Below are 25,487 nucleotides of genomic sequence, written 5' to 3'. Positions count from 1 at the left end.
GCCTGGGCGACAGAGCGAGACTCCGTCTCAAAAAAAAAAAAAAAAAAAAAAATGTTTGTCGCGACGGGTCTTACTGAGTGGCCCAGGCTGATCTTGAACTCCTGGCCCCAAGCAACCCTCCCACCTTGGCCTCCCAAAGCACTGGGATTAGAGGCATGGTATTTTATACTGTATTTAATAAAAAGGTTATAACTGCAACTGAACAAGCAGAAGGGGTGAGGGTTGGTGATTCAATTTCCCACAGCTTTGTGTGATAGCTTTTGGTGCTAGGCTTTTCCAGCAAACCAGGGTCTGCAAAAATGCAGAACTAGTTTAGAGCTGCAGTGGTTTTCTTTTTTTTCTTCTTCTTTTTCTTTCTTTTTTTTTTTTTTTTGAGACAGAGTCTCGCTTTGCTGCTCAGGCTGGAGTGCAGTGGCGCGATCTCGGCTCACTGCAAGCTCCGCCTCCCGGGTTCACGCCATTGTCCTGCCTCAGCCTCCCGAAGAGCTGGGACTAAAGGCGCCCACCACCGCGCCCAGCTAATTTTTTGTATTTTTAGTAGAGACGGGGTTTCACCGTGTCAGCTAGGATGGTCTCGACCTCCTGACCTCGTGATCTGCCCACCTCGGCCTCCCAGCGTTTTTTTTCTTTTTTTGAGGAGTCTTGCACTGTCACCCAGGCTGCAGTGCAGTGGAGCAATCTCGACTCACTGCAGCCTCTGACTCCTGGGTTCAAGTGATTCTCCTGCCTCAGCCTCCCGAGTAGCTGGGATTCTAGGCTTGCGCCACCACGCCTGGCTAATTTTTATGTTTTCTGTAGAGATGGGGTTTCACCATGTTGGCCAGGCTGGTCTGGAACTCCTGACCTCAAGTGATTCACCCACATTGGCCTCCCAAAGTGCTGGGATTACAGGCCTGAGCCACTATTCCCAGCCATCCAGTGGTTTTCTGAAAGCTTCTGTCAGTCCTTTGATGGTCAGCCTATTCTCTTGACAAATATCTGTTCCCCTTATGATTTTCTCTTATCTCTAAGGGACCTGCCTCCCCCATCCTCACATAGCCACTTCCGCATATGTGGGACAGCTCTCCCTGCCACTCGTGGCCTTCGTGACAAGTTACATCTTTTGCAAGACTGGCAGCTTCACTTTGCACCTTCGTGTCTGCATTTTGCGGAAAGAACTGCCCTCAGAGCAAAGGCTTTCAGGCTACGAGCTGGCAGCAATGCTAGGGTGAGCGGTGAGGATGTGTTCATAGTGAATATTTGCTTTCTGGTACAACCTCACTACCAGGGCACGGTCTCAGTGAATAACAGAGGACACCCTGTACCTGTTACTTTTTTTTTTTTTTTTTTTTGAGATAGAATCTCGCTCTGTAGTCCAGGCTGGAGTGCAGTGGCGCCATCTCAGTTCACTGCAACCTCTGCCTCCTGGGTTCAAGCGATGCTCATGCCTCAGCCTTCCCAGTAGCTGGGCTTATGGGCGCGTGCCACCACGCCCAGCTAATTTTTGTATTTTTGGTAGAGATGGGGTTTCACCATATTGGCCAGGCTGGTCTCCAACTCCTGAGCTCAAGCGATCCTCCCACCTCGGCCTCCCAAAGTGCTGGGATTACAGGCGTGAGCCACCGCGCCCGGATCTAAGTTATAACTTTTTTTTTTTAAATCTCAGCTATAGGGTCACCCATGTACCCTGGATGGCAGCCTGTCTCCTGTCATGAGACAGGGCTGTCCCGCTGCACTGTGCCCACCCATCTGCAGGACTTTTCCGCCAGAGTCCAAGCCGGTGGTTTCTGACCAAACGGTCAGCAGGAAACCGGGAGTTCCTCTTGCACTTGGCCTTGTGCAAACCTGTTCTTGACCAAGGCCAGGGCAGTATGCAACCAGACCTCGACTCTTTGCAACTTCCCCCCAGCAGAACTCACAACCTCCTGTCCTTAACTTAGAAATAGCCCTGGGGCGGAGCCCGGCCCTCCCGGCATCCCTGCAGAGCCTCGGTCCACTCCAAGCAACATTTATTGAGGGTGGCGGGAGCCGCGCTGGACAGGGGCCGGGGCTGGCCTCGGCGTCCAGACAACAGGTTCTATAGAACACGTATATACAGGGACGGGGCGGGAGGGGCCGAGACGCTAGCTGGGGACTGCGCTGTACCCTCAGACGGCAGACGCCAGCTTCCGCTTGGTGCTCTCGCTGCAGCGGTTCAGGATGAGGTCAGCGCTGGGCCGCGGGGGCACCGCCGGCTGCGGTTTAGAGCGCTGGGTCTGCGGCTCCTCCTCTGCGGGCAGAGCAGGGCCGAGTCAGAAGCCCCGCCCCGAAAGATGGCCCCGCCCACAGTGATCTCTGGCCCCGCCCCGCCGCGTTCTCTAACTCCTGCTCCGCGCTCTGGCCTCGCCTCGCGGTCGTGCCTCTCCCTCTGACTCCGCCTCCGCTCCCTAGCTCCCGCTCCTCCTCTGGCCCCGCCTCCAGTGTCCGCCTCTCCCTCTGATTCCGCCCTCTGGCTCCGCCCCCCCGCTGACTCCGCCCCTAGGGCTTACCCGGCCTGCCCCCTTCTGCTGCACTCACCGAGAGGGCTCCCGGGGCTCTGCGGTCCCGGCCGCGCCTGGCGGCGTCGCTGCTGCAGAAAACGGACGCTGTTGCGGCGATAGGCGTCCTGGCTGAGGCGCTTCCGCGACCGCTGGTGGATGCTGTGCGCGTTGCGGATGGACGACCTGGCCCAGCGGGACAGGGCGTCGTCAAAGCCTGAGCGCTCCCCTGCCCCCAGGGACTCGATGAGCCCTATATCGCGGCCAGGCGCGTCCAGCCCCTTTCCCCGGTGAGGGTTCTGCCTCTCCTGCCGCTGAGAGCCCCCGCCCCGGCACTGCCAAGCTGCCTAGACAGAGCGAAACCGTGATGCGCCCCCCTCGACCCCGCCCAGCCCCGGGGAACCCCGCTCACCTGCGGGGCGGCGCCCCGCGCTTGATCTGGCGTTGGGCCTGGGACACGTCTTGCCCCGACTTTTGCAGGTACATGGACGGGAAGTAGCCTGTGACGTCATCTTTCCTGCAACAGAGGCAGCCCTTGAGGCTGGGGCAGTCACCTGGGGGTCGCTCAGAGGAGGGGTTTCAGGGCTCTCTCTGAACAATTGGGGTTAGGTCAGGCTGAGAGGTTGCAAACAACCGGACACCTGCCTCTGTGGGCCTCAGTTTCCTGGTCTGTGCAACTGAGACCCTTCCAGCAATCCTTCCACAGTCTATGCAGGGGTGGAGGTTAGCAGATCCAGGTCACCGCAGGGAACAGGTATTTGCTATAAGACATTGGCAATAATGGGCAGGGCACGGTCGCTCACGCCTGTAATCCCAGTACTTTGAGGGATCTAGGTGGGAGGATCGCTTGAGGCCAGGAGTTCGAGACCAGCCTGGGCAACATAGCAATAGATACCTATAGATACCTCCCAAAAAAATTAAAGAAAAAAGAAACATTGGCAGATTATATTTGCCAGTTTTTCTTTTATGTTAACTGCCTTCTGTCTCCTATGAACCTTTACCTACCTCCAAGCTACCAAATTCTGTGCTTTCTTCCAAATACTTTCCCCCCGCCCAACCCCAAGACAGAGTTTTGCTCTTGTTGCCTAGGCTGGAGTGCAATGGTGCGATGTTGGCTCATTGCAACCTCTGCTTCCCAAGTTCAAGCAATTCTCCTGCCTCAGCTTCCCAAGTAGCTAGGATTACAGGCATGTGCCACCACGCTTGGTTAATTTTATATTTTTTTAGTAGAGACAGGATTTCACCATGTTGGTCATGACTGGTCTTGAACTCCTGACCTCAAGTGATCCACCCACCTCAGTCTCCCAAAGTGCTGGGATTACAGGTGTGAGCTCCCCATCTGGCCCCAAATGCTTTTTAGTTTCAGGTTTTACTCTGGGATAAACCTGTGATCCATCTGAAGTAAACATCTGTGCACAGTGTGAGGTAGGGGTCTGGGTTTGTTTTTTGCTTTTTTTTTTTTTCAGTATGGAAATCCACCTGTTCCAGCACCATTTGTTGAAAAGACTTTCCTTCTATTTTCAATATTATATTTAGGAGTTAAAAAAACTCCAAAACTTTGCATAATACAAGGTTCACATAAAACCCTAATTCTTGGCTGATGGGAGGATCACAAGAAGATTATCAGGGACACAGGATGGGGGTTAACGGAGTATGTGTCTAAAAGGCTGAGAAATGCTGCCTCAAAGCCCTCTGGCCCAGAGCCCGGCTGCAGGTATGCATGTTGTGGTCCTAGCTTTAAGATAAACTTGCAGCAGGGCGCCAGGCTGGTCCTGTGACCTAGGGCTCTGAAGACGCCAGCAAAGGCCCAGCATGGAGGCTCATTCCTGTAATCTCAGTGCTTTGGGAGGCCAAGGCAGGAGGATCTCTTGAGGCCAGGAGTTTAAGACTAGTCTTGGCAGCATAGTGAGACCACATCCCTACAAAAAAATTTTAAAAACATTAGCCGGATGTGGTGGTGCTCACCTGTAGTCCCAGCTACTTGGGAGGCTGAGGCAGGAGGATCACTTGAATGAGTTATGACTGTGCTCCAGCCTGGAAGTCAGAGCAAGACCCTGTCTCAAAAAATAAATAAATTTGTAAAAAATGAAGACACAGGAAAGGACCTGGGAGGCCCTGTGGCTCCAGGGAAATGGCTCCACCAGCCACTAGAATTCTGTGATCCCCAGAACCAGAAAGAAAAAAAAAAAATTAGTATTTCTGCATTCATTTGGAGGATACACAGATGGGAAGGCAATGGAAGCTTTTTTTTTTTTTTTTTTAAAGAGACAGTCTTACTCCATCACCCAGGCTGGAGTGTAGTGGTACAGTCATAGCTCACTGCAGCTTCCAACTCCTGGGGTCAAGCGATCCTGTCACCTCAGCGTCTTGAGTAGCTGGGGCTACAGGCATGTGCTACTACATCCAGCTAATTTTTAATTTTTTTTGTGGAGACAGGGGTCTCCCTACATTGCCCAGGTTAGTCTTGAACTTGTAGCCTTGAGTGATCCTCCCACTTCAGCTTCCCAAAGTGTTGGGATTACAGGCATGAGACACCACACCGAACCACAAGAAAGCTTTAAAAGAAAAAGGAATGATAAAAGAATGTAATCTTTTTTTTTTTTTTTTTTTTTTTTTTTGAGATGGAGTTTCGCTCTTTGTCGCCCAGGCTGGAGTGCAATGGCGCGATCTCGGCTCACTGCAACCTCCGCCTCCTGGGTTCAAGCAATTCTCCTGCCTCAGCCTCCTGAGTAGCTGGGATAACAGGCTCCCACCACCACACCCAGCTAATTTTTCTATTTTTAGTAGAGACAGGGTTTTGCCATGTTGGCCTGGGTGGTCTCAAACTCCTGACCTCACGTGATCATCCTGCCTCGGGCTCCCAGAGTGCTGGGATTACAGGCCTGAGTCACTGCACCCAGCCAGGAATGTAATTATTCATACAACAGTTCACCGTGTTGCCAGAGAAGGAATAATAATAGATGGTTAGGGAAAGATCCTAAATCACAAAGCAAAGATGCATGCACTTGGACAAGGACATTGGATCCCCACAAGACAGGCCAGGGTGGGCTCACCCCTCCCTGCTACTGAGATGGAAACTGAGCCCAGAGAGAGGCAGTGGCTTACCCAGAGTCCCAGGGACAAGTTACCCCAGATCCCCAAACAGTCCCACCCTGGGTGGGGCTGACTCGGGTGGGTGCCCTGGATGGAGCGGAGCCCTCCTACCTGATGACCCACCAGCCGTCCAGGAGCTTGTGAATGACCTCAACAGCTTCGCCCTCGAGCAGGGACACCTCGTCCTCCTCCACAGCAGTGTAGGCCTTGATGGCAACGTACGGCTCGCCTGGTCCACGGCGGGGGCACAGAGCACGGTGTGAGATCTGGCCAGCCCGGGGCTCGCCACCCATCCCGTCTTCTTCTCTCTGCACCTGGGCTTCCTCCAGGCACTCCAGACCCACCCAGGGCCCACAGTGCCCCTCTTCTGGGTCTCCTCCCCCCATCCTCCTACTCCATCCCGGTTTCCCTCGGCAAGCTCCTGCTGGCACCCTCTCTGGGGGCACACTCTGGACTTCTGCCCTCTGCCCCCTACACCCAGGTGAGCTTGTCCACTCCCATTCATTGCCACCCACTCCGGGGACCAGATTCCACAACAATGAAGGTCTGTCCAGACACCTAAATATGACAAGAAACCAGCCATGAGTAGGTGGGTGGAGCGCCTGTCCACGTGGCACTGGGAACTGCTTGGCTGTGGCTGTCGGCCTGGGGGCTGCAGGCCTTCCCAGTGTTTAAACAATAGCCACAGGCTGGATGAGGTGGTTCCCGCCTGTAATCCCCGCACTTTGGGTGGCCGAGGTGGGTGGATCACCTGAGGTCAGGAGTTCAATACCAGCCTGTCCAACATGGTGAAACCCCATCTCTACTAAAAATACAAAAATTAGCCTGGCATGGTGGTGCACGCCTGTAATCCCAGCTACTCAGGAGGCTGAGGCGGGAGAATTGCTTGAACCCAGGAGGTGAAGGTTGCAGTGAGCCAAGATTGCATTACTACACACCAGCCTGGGTTGACAGAGCCAGACTTTGTAAAAAAAAAAAAAAAAAAAGGCTGTAAATCACATAAAAGGGTGAAATCACGCCATTTTAAAATGTGGGTAACCAGGCCAGGGGCAGTGGCTCATACCTGTAATCCCAGCCCTTTGGGAGACTGAGGCAGGCGGATTACCTGAGGTCAGAAGTTCGAGACCAGCCTGGCCAACATGGTGAAACCCGTCTCTACTAAAAATACAAAAATTAGCTGGGTGTGGTGGCGCATGCCTGTAATCCCAGCTACTCGGGAGGCTGAGGCTGGAGAATCACTTGAACCTGGGACAGCAGAGATTGCAGTGAACCGAGATCACACCACTGCACTCCAGCCTGAGCAAGGGAGTGAGACGCTGTCTCAACAACAACAACAAAGATAAATAAATAAATAAATAAAATAAAATGGTAACCAATTCTATTATAGTTTTTTTCCGAGCTCAATGCAGGCCCCATCCAGCCCCAGCACTGCCAGTTTTCCCTTTCTGGTCAGTGATGACGCCCCCACCTCCAGGCAGCCCTCCTTCCTGAGCCTAAGGTCTGCTCGTCCTTCAGTTTCCCACTGGACCTGACCACATACCCACAGACATAACTGACCTCCCACCCTCCCCCATCGTTTGCTCCTCCTCCTGGTTCCCTGTCCAGACCAAGGATATCGCAACCTGCCAGGGCCCCCCAAGCCAGAGAAGATGAGGTCTCAGCCCTGACTTTTCTGCCAAGCCAGCAACCAGCCCAGACTCCAGAGCAGTCACTCAACATCCCCGGGTCCCGCCTGCCCCTTTCTCCCACACCCCTATGGCCTGGGAGGGCAGGGGGCACCTGCATAGTTGGGCTCAGGGTCTTCCGTCTCGTCGGGACTGTCCAGGGGCTCGAGGAAGGATGCTGGGATCCAGCCTCGCTTTGCTTTCATCTGACAGAACCACCAACCTGTGCCAGAGATGCGGGAATGTGACTGAGGGGCAGGACCCGGAGGCTCCCTGCAGCCATCAGGGACGGTGAGGACACAGGGACACAGACACACCGATGTCCAATGCTCAGATTTGGAAATGTCACCTTCACCTCACTGGACAACGAGGTCACATGCATGCATGCACATATGCTCACAGAATCATAGCTCTGAGCCCACTTCATAATGAGCAGACGGTCCCATACCCACCCAGACAGAACACTCAGACATGCACCGCCCCGGCCTGCCATGCACAGATGCCCACAGCCACTGCAGGGTGCACACTCAGAGACAGGGCGACTCGCAGTGTGGGGAGGACATTCAGGGCCCCTAAAGGAACCAGAGTCCTCCCAGGGGCCAGGCTGTCTGAGCCTTGGCAGGGGGCTTGTGGCTGTGGGTTCCTGAGCACCAGGGGAAGGACCCCCGTAGGGCGGGAGGTCTGACCGCTCTCGCTCTTCTCCACGACCTCCACCACGTCCCCCACGGCCAGAGCCATCTCGGAGCCTGAGGTCTTCTCATAGTCGGCAATGGCGCGGTACGTCTGCAGGATGATGGGACCGGTGATGTCTGGGGCAGAGGGAGGGCAGGGTGAGTGGGCACTGCGGGACCCATCTGGGCCTCCAGAACAGGTGCTGGCGTCCTGAGTCTCTGCTGCCTGCATTTCCTGAGCGCATAGCGTTCTCCAGGCTTTGGCCTCCCAATTCAAGCATGTCCTTGTTCTCATCTGAAGAAGTTAGTGAGCCTTTCTCAACTTTAGTTTCTTTTATGGAGACAGAGTCTTGCTCTGTTGCCCAGGCTAGAGTACAGTGACATGATCACAGCTCACTGCAGCCCTGGACTCCTAGGCTCAAGCAATCTCCCTGTCTCAGCCTCCCGAATAGCTGGGACTGCAGGCATATGCCACTATACCTGGCTAATTTTTTGTAAAGACAAGGTCTTGGGACAATGCCCAGGCTGGTCTTAAACTCCTGGGCTCAAAGGATTCTCCCACCTCAGCCTCTTAAAGTGTTGGGATTACAGGCCACTGCACCTGGCCTTTTCCCAACTTTTTTTTTTTTTTTTTTTTTTTTTTTGAGACGGAGTCTCGCTCTGTCGCTCAGGCTGGAGTGCAGTGGTGCAATCTTGGCTTACTGCAACCTCCACCTGCCAGGTTCAAGCAATTCACCTACCTCAGCCTCCCAAGTAGCTGGGACTACAAGCACCTGCTACCACGCCCGGCTAATTTTTGTATTTTTAGTAGAGATGGAGTTTCACAATATTGGTCAGGCTGGTCTTGAACTCCTGACCTCAGGTGATCCACCCACCTTGGCCTCCCAAAGTGCCAAGATTACAGGCATAAGCCACAGCACCTGGCCTTTTCGTAACTTTAAGGTGCACTCGAATGCCTGGGATTTTGCTAAAATGCCTATCCTGTTCAGTAGGCCCACCGTGGGACCTGAGTGCATTTCTGACCAGCCCCTTCATCCAACCGAGGAGGTGCTGATGCTGTTTGTTATTGGCTGAGGTCAGTCTTCTCAAACTTCATATGTTGAAGTCCTAACCCCCCAGTTAGGGCCACTATGCCTTAGAGTGTGGGTGTATTTGGAGATAGGGTCTTGCAAGAGTTAATTAAGTTAAAATGAGGTCATTAGAGTGGGCCCTAACCCAACAGGCCTGGTGTCCTTATAAGAAGAAGAAAAAGCCGGGCACAGTGGCTCATATCTGTAATCCCAGCACTTTGGGAGGCCTAGGCAGGAGGGCTGCTTGAGGCCAAGAGCTTAAGACCAGCCTGGGCAATGTAGTGAGACCCCATCTCTACCAAAAAATTAAAAATTAGCTGGGCATGGTGGCACACACCTGTAATCCCAGCTACTTGGGAGGCTGAGGTGGGAGGATCGCTTCAGCCCAGGAGGTCGAGGCTGTAGTGAGCTATGATCACACCACTTCACTCCAGCCTGGGCAATAGAGAGAGACCCTGCCACTGAAAACAACAAAAACAAAATAGTGGCTGGCACAGAGTAAGCGCTCCACTAATGTTAGCTATTATTATTATTGTTGTTATTAGCAGTGACTGTGCAATAATATTAGAAACTGCCACAGCCCTGCATCACCTCTGAAGGCCATGTTGGCCTCCAAAACCTGTTCATTCATTCAGCCACAAACACTGCCCTGGCTGCCGGGAGCCAGGGTCTGTGCTGGTCTCTGCACTGCCACCTGCAAAGGGCTCCTTTCAGTCTCCAAGGACCTTCCAAACATCCAATTCTTCTTCGTCTTCTTTTTTTTTTTTTTTTTTTTTTCTGAGATGGAGTCTGGCTCTGTCACCCAGGCTGGAGTGCAATGGCACGATCTGGGCTCACTGCAAACTCCGTCTCCCAGGTTCAAGCGATTCTCCTGCCTCAGCCTTCCCAGTGGCTGGGACTACAGGCGCCTGCCACCACACCTGGCTAATTTGGATTTTTAGTAGAGACGGGGTTTCTCCATGTTGGCCAGGCTGGTCTCGAACCCCTGACCTCAAGTGATCCTCCCACCTCGGCCTCCCAAAGTGCTGAGATTACAGGCATGACCAACCGCACCGGACCCAAAGACCCAATTCTTCAGCAGGGTAGCTGTGAGCCCTCCCGATCTACTCCCAGCCCCCGCTCTTTTCCCTGAACACCCCCCAACTCTGGATCTCCTCGGGGTGACCCTGCCCCTGGCTGCCCCACTGTCCTCTCACCCGCCGCGGTACTCTTGCCGTCTTTGGGCAGCAAGTATGTCTCTGGCTTTTTTGTCCTGAGGAGAGAACAGTCTGGGTGAGACCCTCGGCTTCCCACGGAGGAAGGAGAGGTGCTGGGTAGACTTACAGAGGAGCTCCCCAAGAGAAAAGGGACCTGGGGAAGGGAAGGGGCACTGCGGAGAGAAGAGAGCAACTGGACTGGCTGAGGAAGGGCTTTGGGAAGTGACAGGGGCGGGAGGATCTGCTCGGGCAGCCCAAGGGAGGGACATGAAGGGGACACTGCATAGCCTCTTGCAGACTCTAAGGATGCCCTAAGCCTGGGAAATGCTCTTGGGAGCTCCCAGGCCATCTTCTTTCTTCTTCTTCTTCTTCTTTTTTTTTTTTTTTTTTTTTTTTGAGACAGAGTCTTGCTGTGTCACCCAGGCTGGAGTGCAGTGGCACGATCTCAGCCCACTGCAACCTCTGCCTCCAGGGTTCAAGCGATTCTCCTGCCTCAGCCTCCCAAGTAGCTGGGTTTACAGGAGCACACCACTATGCCTGACTAAATTTTTATATTTTTGGTAGAGATGGGGTTTCACCATGTTGGCCAGGATGGTCTGGAACTCCTGACCTCAGGTGATCCGCCCACCTCGACCTTCCAAAGTGCTGGGATTATAGGCGTGAGCCACTGTGCCCAGCCTCTTCCTCCTTCTGGAGCCCTGAGAGAGCAGGCAATGAGGAGCGGACCCCACTGTGGAGTCCATCCTTCCCCCACCTCCCAGGCTGATGAGAACTGCCCTTCCTTGGACCAGGGGACACCTTCAAGGGTCAATAAGTGCCGGCCGGAGCAATGCTGCCTGTCTGTGTCTTGGCAGCCTGGGTGCCTTGGCGAGGGGGTAACGGCCTGTCCTCACGCCCCCCCACTTTGAGCTTCGGTGACCAGAGAAGGGTGGAGAAGGGGACTTCCGCAGCCTGCCTGGAGCTCCCTCAGCCTCTCAGGTGCCTTCCACACAGGGTCCTGGGTACAGGAGACCCCAGACCTGCTCAGTACTTAGCAGAGGTATCAACCCCACATCCTTCTGGGGAGCTCCGCAAGACACCCATTGCTTCTTCTGATCCTCACTGCCCGTTATAGAAATGGAGAACCTGCGTTCAGAGGGCAGTGGTGGCCGGCTCTGGGTCCCATGGCCAGGTGGCCGCAGGGTCGGGATGAGGACCCAGGACTTTGGACCTCCGGCCCTGAGTGCTTCCCCCAGTGCCCTGAGGTGTGAAGGATGAAGGTGGAGGCTTGGCGGGGTCACAGGGGCTGGAGGCGGAATCTGCCTCCTCTTTCTGGCTGTGTGGCTCTGAGAAGGCGGCTTTCCCTCTCTGAGCCTCGGTTTCCTCATCTGCAAAACACGGAAAGTCCCACCCCGCTTCCCTCTCCCGCCTGGCAGCGTGAAAAGGCCACTCACTGGTTGTCTGTGGGGAGCTTGAGGTCGTTGGGGCGCACCTTGAAGAAGTCGAGGAGGTGGGGACAGCGGGAGATCTTGGTGGGCAGGCTCATAAGCGTGCTGCAGTACTCAGTAAGCGTGCCCTGGCGGTTCTCGGCGGCCCGCTGCCCGTCGAACCACCTGGGAGCTGGCACCAGAGAACATGAGGTCAAGCCCGAGAGGGGCTGGGAGGGCAGGTGAGCCCCCGCCACCGACCCCCCGACAGGCGGCTCAGCCCCGCGCTCACCTGGAAGGTGGGGGATGGTCCTGTTCTCTGGATTGATCGCCCCTGCCTCAATAGGGAACATTTCTTTTAAGGTTTTCTAAACATTAAAAAGACAAGAAGACGTGAAGGAATATTTGTAGTTTACAATACTTGGAAAAGCACGAGATTGGAAGTGACCTAAATACTTCTCAAAACTACCTAAAAGGCTGAGTGTGGTGGCTCATGCCTGTAATCCCAGCACTTTGGGAGGCTGTCGTGGGTGGATCACTTGAGGTCAGGAGTTCAAGACCAGCCTGGCCAACATGGCGAAACTCCATCTCTACTAAAAATACAAAAATTAGCTGGGAGTGTTAGCACACGCCTGTAATCCTAGCTACTCAGGAGGCTGAGGTGGGAGAATCGCTTAAACCTGGAAGGCGGAGGTTATAGTGAGCCGAGATGGCACCACTGCACTCCAACCTGGGTGACAGAGTGAGACACTGCCTTAATATCTCGGGCCTAGAAATTTCAGTGGCAATCTGGATTCCTTGATTAGCAGAGGCACTGACCTCTCTGCCTCCCACGTGCAAGTCACCAGCAAATCCTTTTGCTTCCAATCCCCAAATCTCTTTGGGATCTGACCGCTTCCCACCAACACCACCCTCCTGGCCCTAGCCACTACCAGGCCCCCGTCCACCCTTGTCTGTCCTCAATCCAGTCACCAGAGGGATCCTCTTAAAACTCAGGTTGGCCAGGTTCAGGGGCTCAAACCTGTAATCCTAGCAATTTGGGAGGCTGAGGCAGGAGGATCACTTGAGTCCAGGAGTTAGAGACCAGCCTGGGCAACATAGTGAAACCCCATCTCTGCAAAAAACAAATCAGGAAAAGGAGCCAGGTGTGGTGGTGCACGCCTGTGATCTCAACATGGGAGGCTGAGATGGGAGAATTGCTTCAGCCCTGGAAGTTGAGGCTGCAGTGAGCTGAGATCGCACCACTGCACCCCAGCCTGGGCGACAGAGCAAGACCTCATCTCAAAAGAAAAACAAATATTTTTAAAAAACTGATAACTCATTCTTAAAAAGATACAAATGTAAAATTTAGGAAAATAACTACCATTGGGACAACAACCACAAGGAGAATGTTTACCAGCAGGTGCATTTGTTATTTGGGATCTAGAACTTGGCTTTGTTTTTCTTTTTCTTTCTTTTTTTTTTTTTTTTTTTTTTTTTTTTTTGAGACAGAGTCTCGCTCTGTCGCCCAAACTGGAGTGCAGTGGCCGGATCCCAGCTCACTGCAAGCTCCGCCTCCCGGGTTCCCGCCATTCTCCTGCCTCAGCCTCCCGAGTAGCTGGGACCACAGGCTCCCGCCACCTCGCCCGGCTAATTTTTTGTATTTTTCAGTAGAGACGGGGTTTCACCGGGTTAGCCAGGATGGTCTCGATCTTCTGACCTCGTGATCCGCCCGTCTCAGCCTCCCAAAGTGCTGGGATTACAGGCTTGAGCCACCGCGCCCGGCGGTCTTTGTTTTTCAAAAGTGGTAAGAATGGTTCCATTCTAGGAACGTTCTGGGAGATCCTGTCTGTTTTACTTTAAAATGAGAATTTGGTGTTTTTCATTTTATTCATTGTTTTCAGCAAGACTTCTTAAATGCTTCAGGGGGAAAAATGTTTTTTAAAATGCCCCCTTAGCTTTGGGAGGCCAAGGCAGGAGGATCACTTGAGGTCTGGAGTTCAAGACCAGCTTAGGCAACATAGTGAGATCCCCGTCTTTACAAAAAAACACAAAAAATTAGCCACACACGGTGATGCGCACCTACAGTCCCAGCTATTCAGGAGGCTAAGGCAGCAGGATCACTTGAGCCCCAGTGGTTGAGGCAGCAGTGAGCTATGATTGCACTGCAGCCTGGGTGACAGAGCAAGACGCTGTCACAAAAATATATATAAATAAATAAATCCCCTTTAACTGTGGTCTGGGAGGGGATTCTGGGTTCTGTAGTTTCCGCACCACCTGGGCTAAGGTCCTCCCCAAAGGGTAGAGCTGGAACGGTGGGTCCCTCTCCCTCCTCTGTCCCCACACTCACATGGAACTCATAGATCTCCGTGAAGCGCCGGTACACCACCTTCTCGGACAGGTCCTGCCATTTCACCAGAAACATGTACACCTGGGGGAAGGCCAGAGTCGGGGGGACCCCATTCAGCTTCCAAAGAGGCTTTGCTGTGTGCACCCAGGATCCCACTACCCCCTGGAGGAAGTCCAGAGGATTGGGTGAGGGACATCTTTGGGGTGGCCCAGGATTGCAGAAAGGGCACAAACGTGGACCCCAGTGCTGCCACACCCCAGCCTTGAGACCCAGGGCAAGATGGTCAGCTTCTCTCAAATGGACTCATCCGTAAATTGGAGATAAAAGTAGGACCTAGGCTGGGCACGGTGGCTCACACCTGGAATCCCAGCACTTTTTAGGACTGAGGTGGGAAGATCGCTTGAGTTCAGGAGTTCGAGACCAGCCTGGGCAATATAGCAAGATCCCCATATCTACTAAAAATACAAAAATTGGCCGGGTGTGGTGCCGCACATCTGTGGTCCCAGCTGAGGCAGGAGAATTGCTTGAGCCTTGTAGGTCAAGGCTTTAGTGAGCTATGATTTCACCACTGCACTCCAGCTTGGGTCGGGAGGGGAGGGGAGAGTCAGGCAGGTTGGGCATAGTGGCTCATGTCTGTAATCCCAGAACTTTGGGATGCCAAGGCAGGTGGATCACCTGAGGTCAGGAGTTCGAGACCAGCCTGACCAATATGGTGAAACTCTGTCTCTACTAAAAATACAAAACTTAGCTGGGAGTGGTGGTGGGTGGTTGTAATTCCAGCTACTTGGGAGGCTGAGACAGGAGAATTGCTTGAACCCAGGAGGTGCAGGCTGCAGTGAGCCGAGGTTGTGCCACTGCACCCCAGCCTGGGTGACAGAGTGAGACTCCCTCTCAAAAAAATTAAAAAGAAGACAACATCGCGGCCGGGCGCGGTGGCTCACGCCTGTAATCCCAGCACTTTGGGAGGCCGAGACGGGCGGATCACGAGGTCAGGAGATCGAGACCATCCTGGCTAACACGGTGAAACCCCGTCTCTACTAAAAAAAAAAAATACAAAAAACTAGCTGGGCGAGGTGGCGGGCGCCTGTAGTCCCAGCTACTCGGGAGGCTGAGGCAGGAGAATGGCGTGAACCCGGGAGGCGGAGCTTGCAGTGAGCTGAGATCCGGCCACTGCACTCCACCCTGGGCGACAGAGCGAGACTCCGTCTCAAAAAAAATAAATAAATAAATAAAGAAGACAACATCGCATCTAAGATCCACTGCCCTGGATGCGCAAACTGAATCTAATGAAGAGAAACTCAAACCAAGGGACATTGTACAAAGTAACTGTCCTGCTCTCTGCAAAACATCAAAGTTGCAAAAGACAAAGACTGATTAAGACTGATCCAGAATCAGCTGGACGCGGTGGCTCACGCCTGTAATCCCAGCACTTTGGGATGTTGAGGTGGGCAGATCACCTGAAGTCAGGAGTTCGAGACCAGCCTGGCCAACATGGTGAAACCCTGTCTCTACTAAAAATACAAAAATTAGCTGGGCGTGGTGGCGCATGCCTGTAATCCCAGCTACTCAGGAGGCTGAGGCACAAGAATTGCTTGAACTCGGGAGAAGGAGGTTGCAGTGAGTGGAGATCGTGCCGCTGCACTCCAGCCTGGGTGACAGAGCAAGACTCCATCTCATAAAAACAAAAAACAAACAAACAAAAAAAACTGATCCAGAATCCACATGGCGAAACCCTGTCTCTACCAGAAAATACGAGCTGGGCGTTGTGGCGGGCACCTGTACTCCTACCTACTCAGGAGGCTGAGGCAGGAGAATCTCTTGAACCTGGGAGGCAGAGGATGCAGTGAACCGAGATTGCACCACTGCACTCCACTCTGGCAACAGAGTGAGACACTGTGCCAAAAAAAAAAAAGAAAAAGAAAAAAGATAAAAAGACTGATCCAGATTAAATCCAGATTAAAGAAGGTTAAAGACCATGACATTGATCCTTGACTGGATCCTAGACCTGAAAAAAGTTTTTACTGCAGAGGACAAGTAGGATAATTGGGGGAATCTCAGTAAAGTCTGTGGGTGGATAATGGTGTTTTGTCCATGTTAATTTGCTGATTTTGACACGTGCATTGTGATTATGTAAGAGAATGCCCTTGATTTTAAGAAATGCCTAACAACTAGTATTTAGAGGTAAAGAAACACGTCTTCAACTCACTCTCAAATAATTCAGAAAATATACCCAGAAAGAGGCATGTGGATGAAGGTGAGGGAAAGATTATTGGAGTGATTGGTACTGTTTTGAAGCCCAGTAGCCTTTCTGTAAATTTGAAATTTCAAAACTGAAAGTTACAAAGAAAAGGAGAAAAGTGACTAGGCACGGTAGCTCACGCCTAGCACTGTGGGAGGCTGAGTCCAGAGAGTTGCTTAAGCCGAGGAGTTCAAGATTAGCCTGTACAGGTCCGGCGCAGTGGCTCAAGCCTGTAATCCCAGCACTTTGGGAGGCTGAGACGGGCAGATCACGAGGTCAGGAGATCGAGACCATCCTGGCTAACACAGTTAAACCCCGTCTCTACTAAAAAAATACAAAAAACTAGCCGGGCGAGGTGGCGGGCACCTGTAGTCCCAGCTACTCGGGAGACTGAGGCAGGAGAATGGCGTGAACCTGGGAGGCGGAGCTTGCAGTGAGCTGAGATCCGGCCACTGCACTCCAGCCTGGGCCACAGAGCGAGACTCTGTCTCAAAAAAAAAAAAAAAAAAAAAAGATTGGCCTGTACAACATAGTGAAACCTCATCTCTACAAAAATTTTAAAAATTAGCCAGGAGTGGTGGTGTGTGCCTGTAGTCCCAGCTACTCAAGGGGCTGAGGCAGGAGGATCGCTTGGGCCTGGCAGATCGAGGCTGCAGTGAGCTATGATCGCACCACTGCACTCCAGACCTCATTTCAAAAAAACAGGCCCAGGAACGGTGGCTCCCAGCACTTTGGGAGGCCGAAGCGGGTGGATCACTTTGAGGTCAGGAGTTTGAGATCAGCCTGGCCAACATGGTGAAGCCCCATCTCTACTAAAAATGCAAAAATTAGCCAGCTGTGGTGGCGGGCAGCTGTAATTCCAACTACTCTGGAGGCTGAGGCAGGAGAACAGGTTGAACCCAGAAGACGGAGGTTGCAGTGAGCTGAGATCACACCACTGCACTCTGGCCTGGGCAACAGAGCAAGACTCTGTCTCAAAAAACAAAACGCAACAAAAAAGAGAAAGGTCTTGGCACATAGGACTAAATGTTCCATACAAGCTTCATTCAATTTCCTAAATGTAGCTTCTCCCTGGCCTTCCTATGGGATTAGGGGACCCAGTGGACTGGCCTGTCTGAGCAGGCATTTGTCCAGCCTCCCGGGGGACAGATGGGAGGACTCTTGGCCCCTGTGATGGTGTCACCCTACTGGAGAGGATAAGACTCTAACTGACACTACAGGCAGCTGGAGAGAGAGAGAGAGCTTTAGTTTCCAGGCCTCCCTCCTGGGAGGGCCACTCTCTGATAGCGGGGCTAGTCAGGGAAGGCTTCCTGGAGGAGTGGGCCTTGGACCTGAGAGAGTGCTAGGCTGCCTGGCCATGGCAGGGGAGCAGAGAGAGGACTCCTAGCTAAGGCTGAGGGCCTGGCTGGGAACACAGGCGGGGACAGTAAAGGGCTGGGGCCCAGGGCGGGTCCAAGGGAACTGTCTTCCCCGGGTGGAGTCCAGGATCAGAGGGGTAGATCCAGGCCCAAAGACCAGGGACTGGGTGCTAAGACCCTGCCCCCTTAGTCCTCACTGGAGCTGGTTGGCCTTGGGACTGTAAGGGTGGCCGCGGTGTCCCTCCCATATCCCCACCATGGGATCCCTTCCACCAGCTACTCACATAGTGCTGGTTGGGTACGAAGCGCTTCTCAAAGCCCAGCAGGGCGATGTGACGGATGAAGGTGTCCCCCATGACTGGGTGGCCTCTAGTGCTCCCTGGCACTTCCAGGCTGTGCCTTAAATGCACTGGAAAGAGGAAGTCGCTTTTGTCGCGGTCGGGACAGGGGGCAGGGAGGGTACAGAAAAGGCTTTGCTTCTTCTTTCAGTTTCTGGGGACTCTTCAGGCTTGCAGGTTGCAGGGTGTAAATATGGGCAGAGTCACATTCACACACACCTGCAGGGACAAGGAAAAGGGTTTACACTTGTCCTTCCTGTCGCCTACATGGGCCCCATGGCTTTTGGGGGTGAACCAAGCTGCTCCTGCCTCAGGGCCTTTGCATTTGCTGTGTCCTCTTGACCATCTTTCCCCCCTTGACCATATTCCCGCCTTGACCATGTTCCCCCCATTCATCGTCTTCCCTCCATAACTCTCTCCTCCATTTCTCTGCCCAAATGTCACCTCTTCCGAGAAGCCTTCCTTGATAACTTCACATTGCATAGCAAACTTCATCTCTTCCTCAGCCTCTTCCTGCCCCCTTTTTCTGCAGAGCACTTATTATCATTGATGCATCACCAATTGCATGTTATTTTTCTTTATTATTATTGCTATTATTATTTGAGACAGGATCTTGCTTTGTTATCTAGGCTCAAGCACAGTGGTGCGATCAGTTCACTGCAGCCTCCAACTCTTGGGCTCCAGTGATCCTCTTGCCTCAGCCTGTGGAGTTGCTGGGACTTCAGGTGCGTTCCACCATGCCCGGCTAATTTTTTACATTTTTTTTGTACCGACAGGGTCCTGCTATGTTGCCCAGGATGGTCTCAAACTACTGGCCTCCAAATGATCCTCCTGCCTCTGCCTCCCACTGTTTTTGTTTTGTTTTGTTTTGTTTTGTTTTGAGATGGAGTCTCGCTCTTGTTGCCCAGGCTTGAGTGCAATGGTGTGATCTCGGCTCACTGCAACCTCCACCTCCCAGGTTCAAGCAATTTTCTTGCCTTAGCCTCTTGAGTAGCTGGGATTACAGGCATGTGCCACCACACCTGGCTAATTTTTTTTTTTTTTTTTTTTTTTAGTAGAGACTGGATTTCCCCATGTTGGCCAGGCTGATCTTGAACTCTTGACCTCAGGTGATCCTCCCACCTCAGTCTCCCAATGTGCTGGGATTGCAGGTGTAAGCCACCACACCTGGCCTTGCCTCTGCCTCTCAAAGAGCTGGGATTACAGGCATGAGCCACCGTGCCTGGCCTGACTTTTTTTAGTCTCTCCTTACCACCATGTGTGTCCCAGGAAAGCTAGGGCATGACCGGGTTATCAGGGGCTGTAGCCCCAGCCCTTCCATCTAGTGCCTGGCACACAGAGACCATAAATATTTGGATCGTGACTGCAACATTCACTGAGTGAATGAATGAATGAGCGAGTGAATGAATGAATGAGTGAATGAATGAATGAGTAAATGAAAGAGTGAATGAACGAGTGAGTGAGTGAGTGAATGAATGAGTGAACGAATGAATGAGTGAATGAACAAGTGAGTGAATGAGTGAATGAGTGAATGAAGGAGTGAGTGAGTGAATGAATGAGTGAATGAATGATGAGTGAATGAATGAGTGAATGAATGAATGAGTGAATGAACGTGGGCATGGGAGTGCGCATTGCAAGTGCTAGGTGCTCGTCCTTGGCTATGTGTGGATGAGTGCCAGTGACAGCTGGGATGAAAATGGCACAGACTTTGAGTGAGACTTGAGTTCCGATCCTCAAGTAAGCAAATCTTTCATTGAATTGTTCCTTAGAGCTGACTCAGTTTCTTCCAGAGTGAAATAAGATTGTCAGCTTTGCCAGAAAGGGAATTTGGGACAAAGAGGTGAGGAGGGAGCAGCGTGCCCAGGGACAGGCTGAGGCCTCTCTCTCCCACTCCCCCTAGAGCCTGGGAGGCCCAGAACTTTTGGAACTCATTCAAGGTCATGAGTTCATGAGTGGCCAGCCTCAGCCCCAGGCAGCCTACTGCAGCCTGTGCCTCCCAGCAGGCCAGGGGCTGCACCAACTCATCTTTGCCCGAGCCCAGGGTCAGCTCGTGGTCCGGACCTGATCTCCTCGGGGTGAGGGTTGAAGCCTGGCAGATGAAAGCCGAGACATACTGGGCTTTTATTTATTTGTTTGAGTTGAAGTTTCGCTCTTGTTGCCCAGGCTGGAGTGCAGTGGTGCGATCTCTGCTCACTGCAAAATCTGCCTCCCGGGTTCAAGCGATTCTCCTGCCTCAGCTTCCCGAGTAGCTGGGATTACAGGTGTGCACCACCATGCCCGGCTAATTTTGTATTTTTAGTAGAGAAGGGGTATCACCCTGTTGGCCAGGCTGGTCTCGAACACCTGAGCTCAGGGGATCCGCCCGCCTCAGCCTCCCAAAGTGTTGGGATTAACAGGTGTGAGTCACTGCGCCTGGTCTTTTTTTTTTTTTAAAGACAGGGTCTCTGTCACCCAGGCTGGAGTGCAGCTGCACAATCATAACTCACTGCAGCCTCCAACTCCTGGGCTCAAGTAGTCCTCCTGCCTTGGCCTCCCCGGTAGGTTGGGACTACAGGCACGTGCCACTGCACCTGGCCTGTTCCTGCTTTTATTATCCAAGAAGTGTAAGGTCCATTCCATCAGCTCTGAAAGATTTGCTTGGCAAATGCTTCACTTCTTCTTCTTTTGTTTTTTTTCTTTTCGAGATAGAGTCTCTTTCTGTGCCCCAGGCTGGCATGCAGTGGCACGATCTCGGCTCACTGCAACCTTCGCCTTCTGGGTACAAGCAATTCTCCTGCATCAGCCTCCCGAGTAGCTGGGATTACAGGCATGCACCACCATGTCCAGCTAATTTTCTGTATTTTTATAGTGACGGGGTTTCACCAAATTGCCTAGCTGGTCTCAAACTCCTGACCTCAAGTGATCTGCCCACCTCGGCCTCCCAAAGCGCTGGGATTACAGGAGTGAGCCACCGCACCCGGCCTTTGCTTCTTTATAGAGAAGAAAAGTCACATCACCTGCCGGCACCTGCTCCCTCTGGTCCTTACTGTCCCCCACCTCCACCCCGAGGTCCCCAGCCCTGGGTGTGAGCAGCCCTGCAAGCCCTTCCTATGGTGATTTCCATCTATGTATCTCGGAGCCTTCCATGCAGATAGATAGGCATTTGCAACAGGACCTACTCAGCAATGACAAGGAACTGTCCCACAGGGCGACACCGTGGAATCTTCCAGACACATCACTGACGGAAGGAAGGCAGGCACAGAGCACATGTTCTGAAGGATGTCATAAGAGGCTTGAAAACCGCCCCAGCCAGGCTGTGGTGTTGGAAGCCAGGGTGACCTCTGGGATGATGGCGGGGACAGTAGTGAGAGGAGGGAGCGGGAGGTGGTGGGTGATGTTTGCTTCCTCTCCAGATAGATGCTAGTTCCACAAGTGGGACCAGGTGCGGCGGCTCATGCCTGTAATCCCAGCACTTTGGGAGGCCGAGGTGGGTGGATCACCTGAGGTCAGGAGTTCGAGACCAGCCTGCCCAACATGGTGTAACCCGGTCTCTACTAAAAATACAAAAATTAGATGGGTGTGGTGGCGCATGCCTGTAATCCCAGCTACTCGGGAGGGTGAGACAGGAGAATCACTTGAACCAGGGAGGTGGAGGTTGCAGTGAGCAGAGATTGTGCCACTGCACTCCAGCCTGGGAAACAGAGTGAGACTCTGTCTCAGAAAAAAAAAAAAAAAAAAAAGCTCAGCACAGACGCCAGACCCGCAGTGGTGCTCACCTGGGCATGTCAAGGCGGGGCAGAGGAAGGTTCTAGTGGGGATCGTTGTAAGTAGAGACTTTTGTGGGCTCTCAGCACTTCCTTCCCTTCCTCTAGCAGTCCTTCCACTCTTGCATAACTGCCTGGCCAGCGTGTTTGTCCTGTAGACACCCCGAACCCCTGCCTGTGATCTTTCCACTCTCCTCCTATGGCCTCCTGAGACCCTGTCATGTTCCCACAAAGTGCTCTGCAGACGGGGTATCCAGCAAGTTTGTTGGGTGAGCAGAGGCAGGAAGCGCTCCGAACTTGAGTTTGACCTTGTAATGACCTCTGTAAGCAGGCTCACAGCCTTTATTCAGGAAGACATAGGATTTTTTTTCCCCACTTTTTATATTTATTTATTTATTTATTTTTGGTAGAGACGGGGTCTTGAGATGCTGCTTGGCCTGGTCTCGAACTCCAGTCTCAAATGATCCTCCTGCCTCAGCCTCCCAAAATGCTGGGATTACAGGCATGAGCCACTGTGTCTGGCCAGGATTTAATTTAATGTGTGGATGAAACAAGATCCAAATAATTTTTTTAATTAAAAAAAAGAAAAGGTTGGCACGGTGGCTCATGCCTGTAATTCCAGCACTTTGGGAGGCCAAGATGGGTGGACCACCTGAGGTCAGGAGTTCGAGATCAGCTTGGCCAACATGGTGAAACTCGGTCTCTACTAAAAATTAAAAAATTAGCCAGGCATGGTGGCGCAAGCCTGTAATCCCAGCTACTTGGGAGGCTGAGGTAGGAGAATCGCTTGAACCCGGGAGGCAGAGGTTGCAGTGAGCCGAGATCACGCCACTGCACTCCAGGCTAGGTGACAGAGTGAGACTCCGTTTCAAAAAAATAAATAAAATAAAATAAAATAAAATAAAATAAAGGAAGGAAGTAATAAAGAGATAAGAGAGTTTTTTCAGGGGGAGGAAATAGAATTTCTAAAAATGTTTGTATTGTGAAATATGTCGAAAACCGCATCTCTTACCTAATTATTATAAAGGAGACAGCTGGTGAACCATCACTGGGTGTTAGAACAATACCACGGCCCCAAGAATTCCCCCATGTCCCGAGTGCTAACAGGAAGGGCCCCCCGCACCCCGCCACCCCGCCCTACGTCAAGCACTATTCTAGGTGCTTTCTATTTATGATCACATCTTCTCCTCACAAGGAGGCTGTCGGGGAGTGGGTCCAATTTTTCCCACTTCACAGACGGGAAAACGGAGAGGAAAACAGATTGCCACAGCTGGTAAATGCAGAACTGGGATTTGTTTTGTTTTTGTTTTGAGACGGAGTCTTGCTCTGTCACCCAGGCTGGAGTGCAGTGGCGCAATCCTGCCTCATTGCAACCTCCGCCTCCCCAGTTCAAGAAATTCTGTGTCAGCCTCCCCAGTAGCTTGGATTACAGGCTCACGCCACCATGCTCAGCTAATTTTTGTATTTTTTGTAGAGATGGGGTTTCACCATGTTGCCCAGGCTGGTCTCGAACTCCTGACCTCAAGTGATTTGCCTGCCTTGGCCTCCCAAAGTGTTGAGGTTACAGGCATGAGCCATCGCGCCAGGCTACAACCATGATTGGACTCAGGCAGTCTGGACCCAGGATCATGATTTAACTGTTGCCCTCTCATGCCTTGCCCTTGAACAATGTGAATGAATGAATGAATGAATGAATGGGTGGGGGAAGGGGGCTCATGAGGGAAGCTGTCACCTCAAGCCAGGCTGGCGGGCAGTGGGGGCTTCCAGGTCTGAGCTGCCGGTCCTGGCCTTTTTCCAAATGTCACCTTCTCCACCCTCAGGCCACTTGGCCTTCCCCAGATGGGCTGAGCTCGCCATTTCCTTAACCAGGAAATCCCCAAGGCCAGGCCAGTGGGGACCATATGGGGAGAAAGGGGGCTTGGCTTCAGGGCATGGGACCCACACAGTGCCCTCTGGCACAATTTATCAGGAGAGGAAATCTAGCAGTTACTAGGACTGGAGCAAATCAGCCTTTGTGTGGGACAGTTCTTTCCCAGGTCTAACCTAAGGCTCTCCTGCTGCCTCTTCTTGACAGTGACAGCCAGGATCCATCCCCTTGAACAGCCCTGGGTGGCAGCCTCCCGGGCCGGCCCACAGGACCAGCTCTCCCTGCTGCCTAGGGCAGCAGGATGGGCCCCAAGGTGCCTATGGCGCTGGCTCTATGTGACCGACCCTGTATTGGCAGGCAGGTGTCAATAGGCAGAAACGCTGGCCACTCCAGCCTGGCTGACATGGTGACACCCCGTCTCTACTACAAATACAAAAATTAGCCGGACGTGGTGGCAGGTGCCTATAATCCCAGCTATTCAGGAGGCCGAGGAAGGAGACCCGGGAGGTGGAGGTTGCAGTGAGCCAAGATCGCACCACTGTATTCCAGCCTGGGAGACAGAGCAAGTGGGACTCCATCTCAAAAAAAAAAAAAGGCAAAAAAGAAACGTGGGCCACTCACTGCCTCCCCAGAGACCCGTCCTCCTTTATCCACCAAATCACCTGTGCTGGGCTCTGCTTGGCAGGGGTGGACCCCGAGGCCTCGGCAGAGGGGAATCAGGGACCTGCCCGTGGGAGACTGGCCCAGGACACAGCTGAACCACAGCCCTGGGAACTCCCTTCTCTCCTAGACCTGATCTCCAGCCCTTGGCCTAGGGACATGAGAGAACGGACTTCAGGCCCTAGACATTCAACTCAGGGGAGTCAGATGGAGGCCCAGGCCGCGTGGGGAGATGTGCAGGCCACGGCTGAGCTGTGCACGTGGCTGAAGCTTCCTGAGCCTCCGTCTTTTCATCTGTGAAATGGCACTAACCAATCTACCCACTTCATGGGCTGCCGTGAGGATTAAATAGGGTCAAGTACTAGGGTGGCGAACATTGGCCATCACCAGATACAAACTGCGCAGGGGCTGCCTCCAAGCTGCGGGGCAGGGAAATTGCCAGATAGGAGGCAGGGCAGCTTCTTGCTGTTTAAATTGAGCTTGGAATGAAGAAAATGTCACACGAAGGAGAGCAGGCACCCCAAGTTGCTGGGACCACCGGCCCGGGGCTGTGACAGTGGGGGCAGTCTCATGATGTCCCTTGGAGAGCTGGTCTGGGTGTGGTGCAGCTGTGTGGGTGGCCTGGAAGCTTTCCCTGATATGGCCAGGCTGACAGTAACCAAGCCCATGGACAGGCTGGGCCATGCACTGTGGCTTCTGGCCCAGCTCCAGGCATGACATGGGCCCTCATCAAATATGCACCACAGGAATGGGGACTCTTCAAGCCCCGCCCCCGCGGGAGCCCCACTTCCGTGCTCAGGGGCCCAGATGCCCTCTGCCACCCAGGAAGGCTAAACCCTGCAGTGCACCACCCCGCCTGGGGGCTTCGGTGAATTTTGTTTTTTTTTTTTTGAGACAAAGTCTCGCTCCGTTGCCCAGGCTGGAGTGCAATGGCGCAATCTTGGTTCACTGCAACCCCCGCCTCCCGGGTTCAAGCAATTCTCCCGCCACAGCCTCCTGAGCAGCTGAGATTACATGCTCCTGCCACCACACCTGGCTAATTTTTGTATTTTTAGTAGAGACGGGGTTTCTCCATGTTGGCCAGGCTGGTCTCAAACTCCTGACCTCAGGTGATCCACCCACCTCGGCCTCCCAAAATGCTGGGATTACAGGCATGAGCCACTGCACCTGGCCGATGTTGATTTCTGTACACTTGAAACAAATTTCTGTAATGAGGAAACCATGTCCTAAGAGCCAACCAGTCACCGGGTCTGGAGTGGCCATTTCCACATCTCCCCAGCCCCAAGAAGCGCAGTGAAGTCAGCGGTGGTGCGCTCCCTCTGGGACTTGCCGAGGGCCAGGCCCCTGCCCCACTTCCC

General features: G+C 53.0%; 2 protein-coding genes across 3 annotated transcripts in view; one reads left to right on the top strand and one right to left on the bottom strand.

Annotated features, from left to right (window-relative positions):
• LOC698860 (general transcription factor II-I repeat domain-containing protein 2B) overlaps positions 1–6,960 on the top strand; it is a 75,729-nt gene extending 68,769 nt beyond the window's left edge. The window contains exon 4 of the transcript XR_013415202.1: positions 6,884–6,960. The gene's annotated coding sequence lies outside the window, so the exon portion shown is untranslated. The remainder of the gene's footprint in view (positions 1–6,883) is intronic.
• Positions 1,972–17,898, bottom strand: NCF1 (neutrophil cytosolic factor 1). 2 transcript variants are annotated; one of them, XM_077996641.1, is made up of 11 exons: positions 17,802–17,898; positions 13,925–14,005; positions 11,888–11,963; positions 11,623–11,788; positions 10,190–10,245; positions 7,939–8,061; positions 7,368–7,475; positions 5,700–5,817; positions 2,908–3,012; positions 2,536–2,681; positions 1,972–2,248 (listed from the first exon to the last, which is right to left on the bottom strand). In XM_077996641.1, the coding sequence occupies exons 2-11, from the start codon at positions 13,997–13,999 to the stop codon at positions 2,127–2,129; spliced, it is 1,095 nt and encodes a 364-aa protein (XP_077852767.1). In that variant the 5' UTR covers positions 14,000–14,005; positions 17,802–17,898; the 3' UTR covers positions 1,972–2,126. The 2 variants fall into 2 exon arrangements, with proteins under 2 accessions (XP_077852767.1, XP_001084055.3); XM_001084055.4 differs by having other exon boundaries at positions 17,806–17,898.
• Positions 17,899–25,487: the final 7,589 nt, after the last annotated feature.

This window comes from Macaca mulatta, chromosome 3 (genome assembly GCF_049350105.2).
Source record: "Macaca mulatta isolate MMU2019108-1 chromosome 3, T2T-MMU8v2.0, whole genome shotgun sequence".
NCBI lineage: Eukaryota > Metazoa > Chordata > Mammalia > Primates > Cercopithecidae > Macaca > Macaca mulatta.
This window is presented reverse-complemented; position numbering and strand designations above follow the sequence as displayed.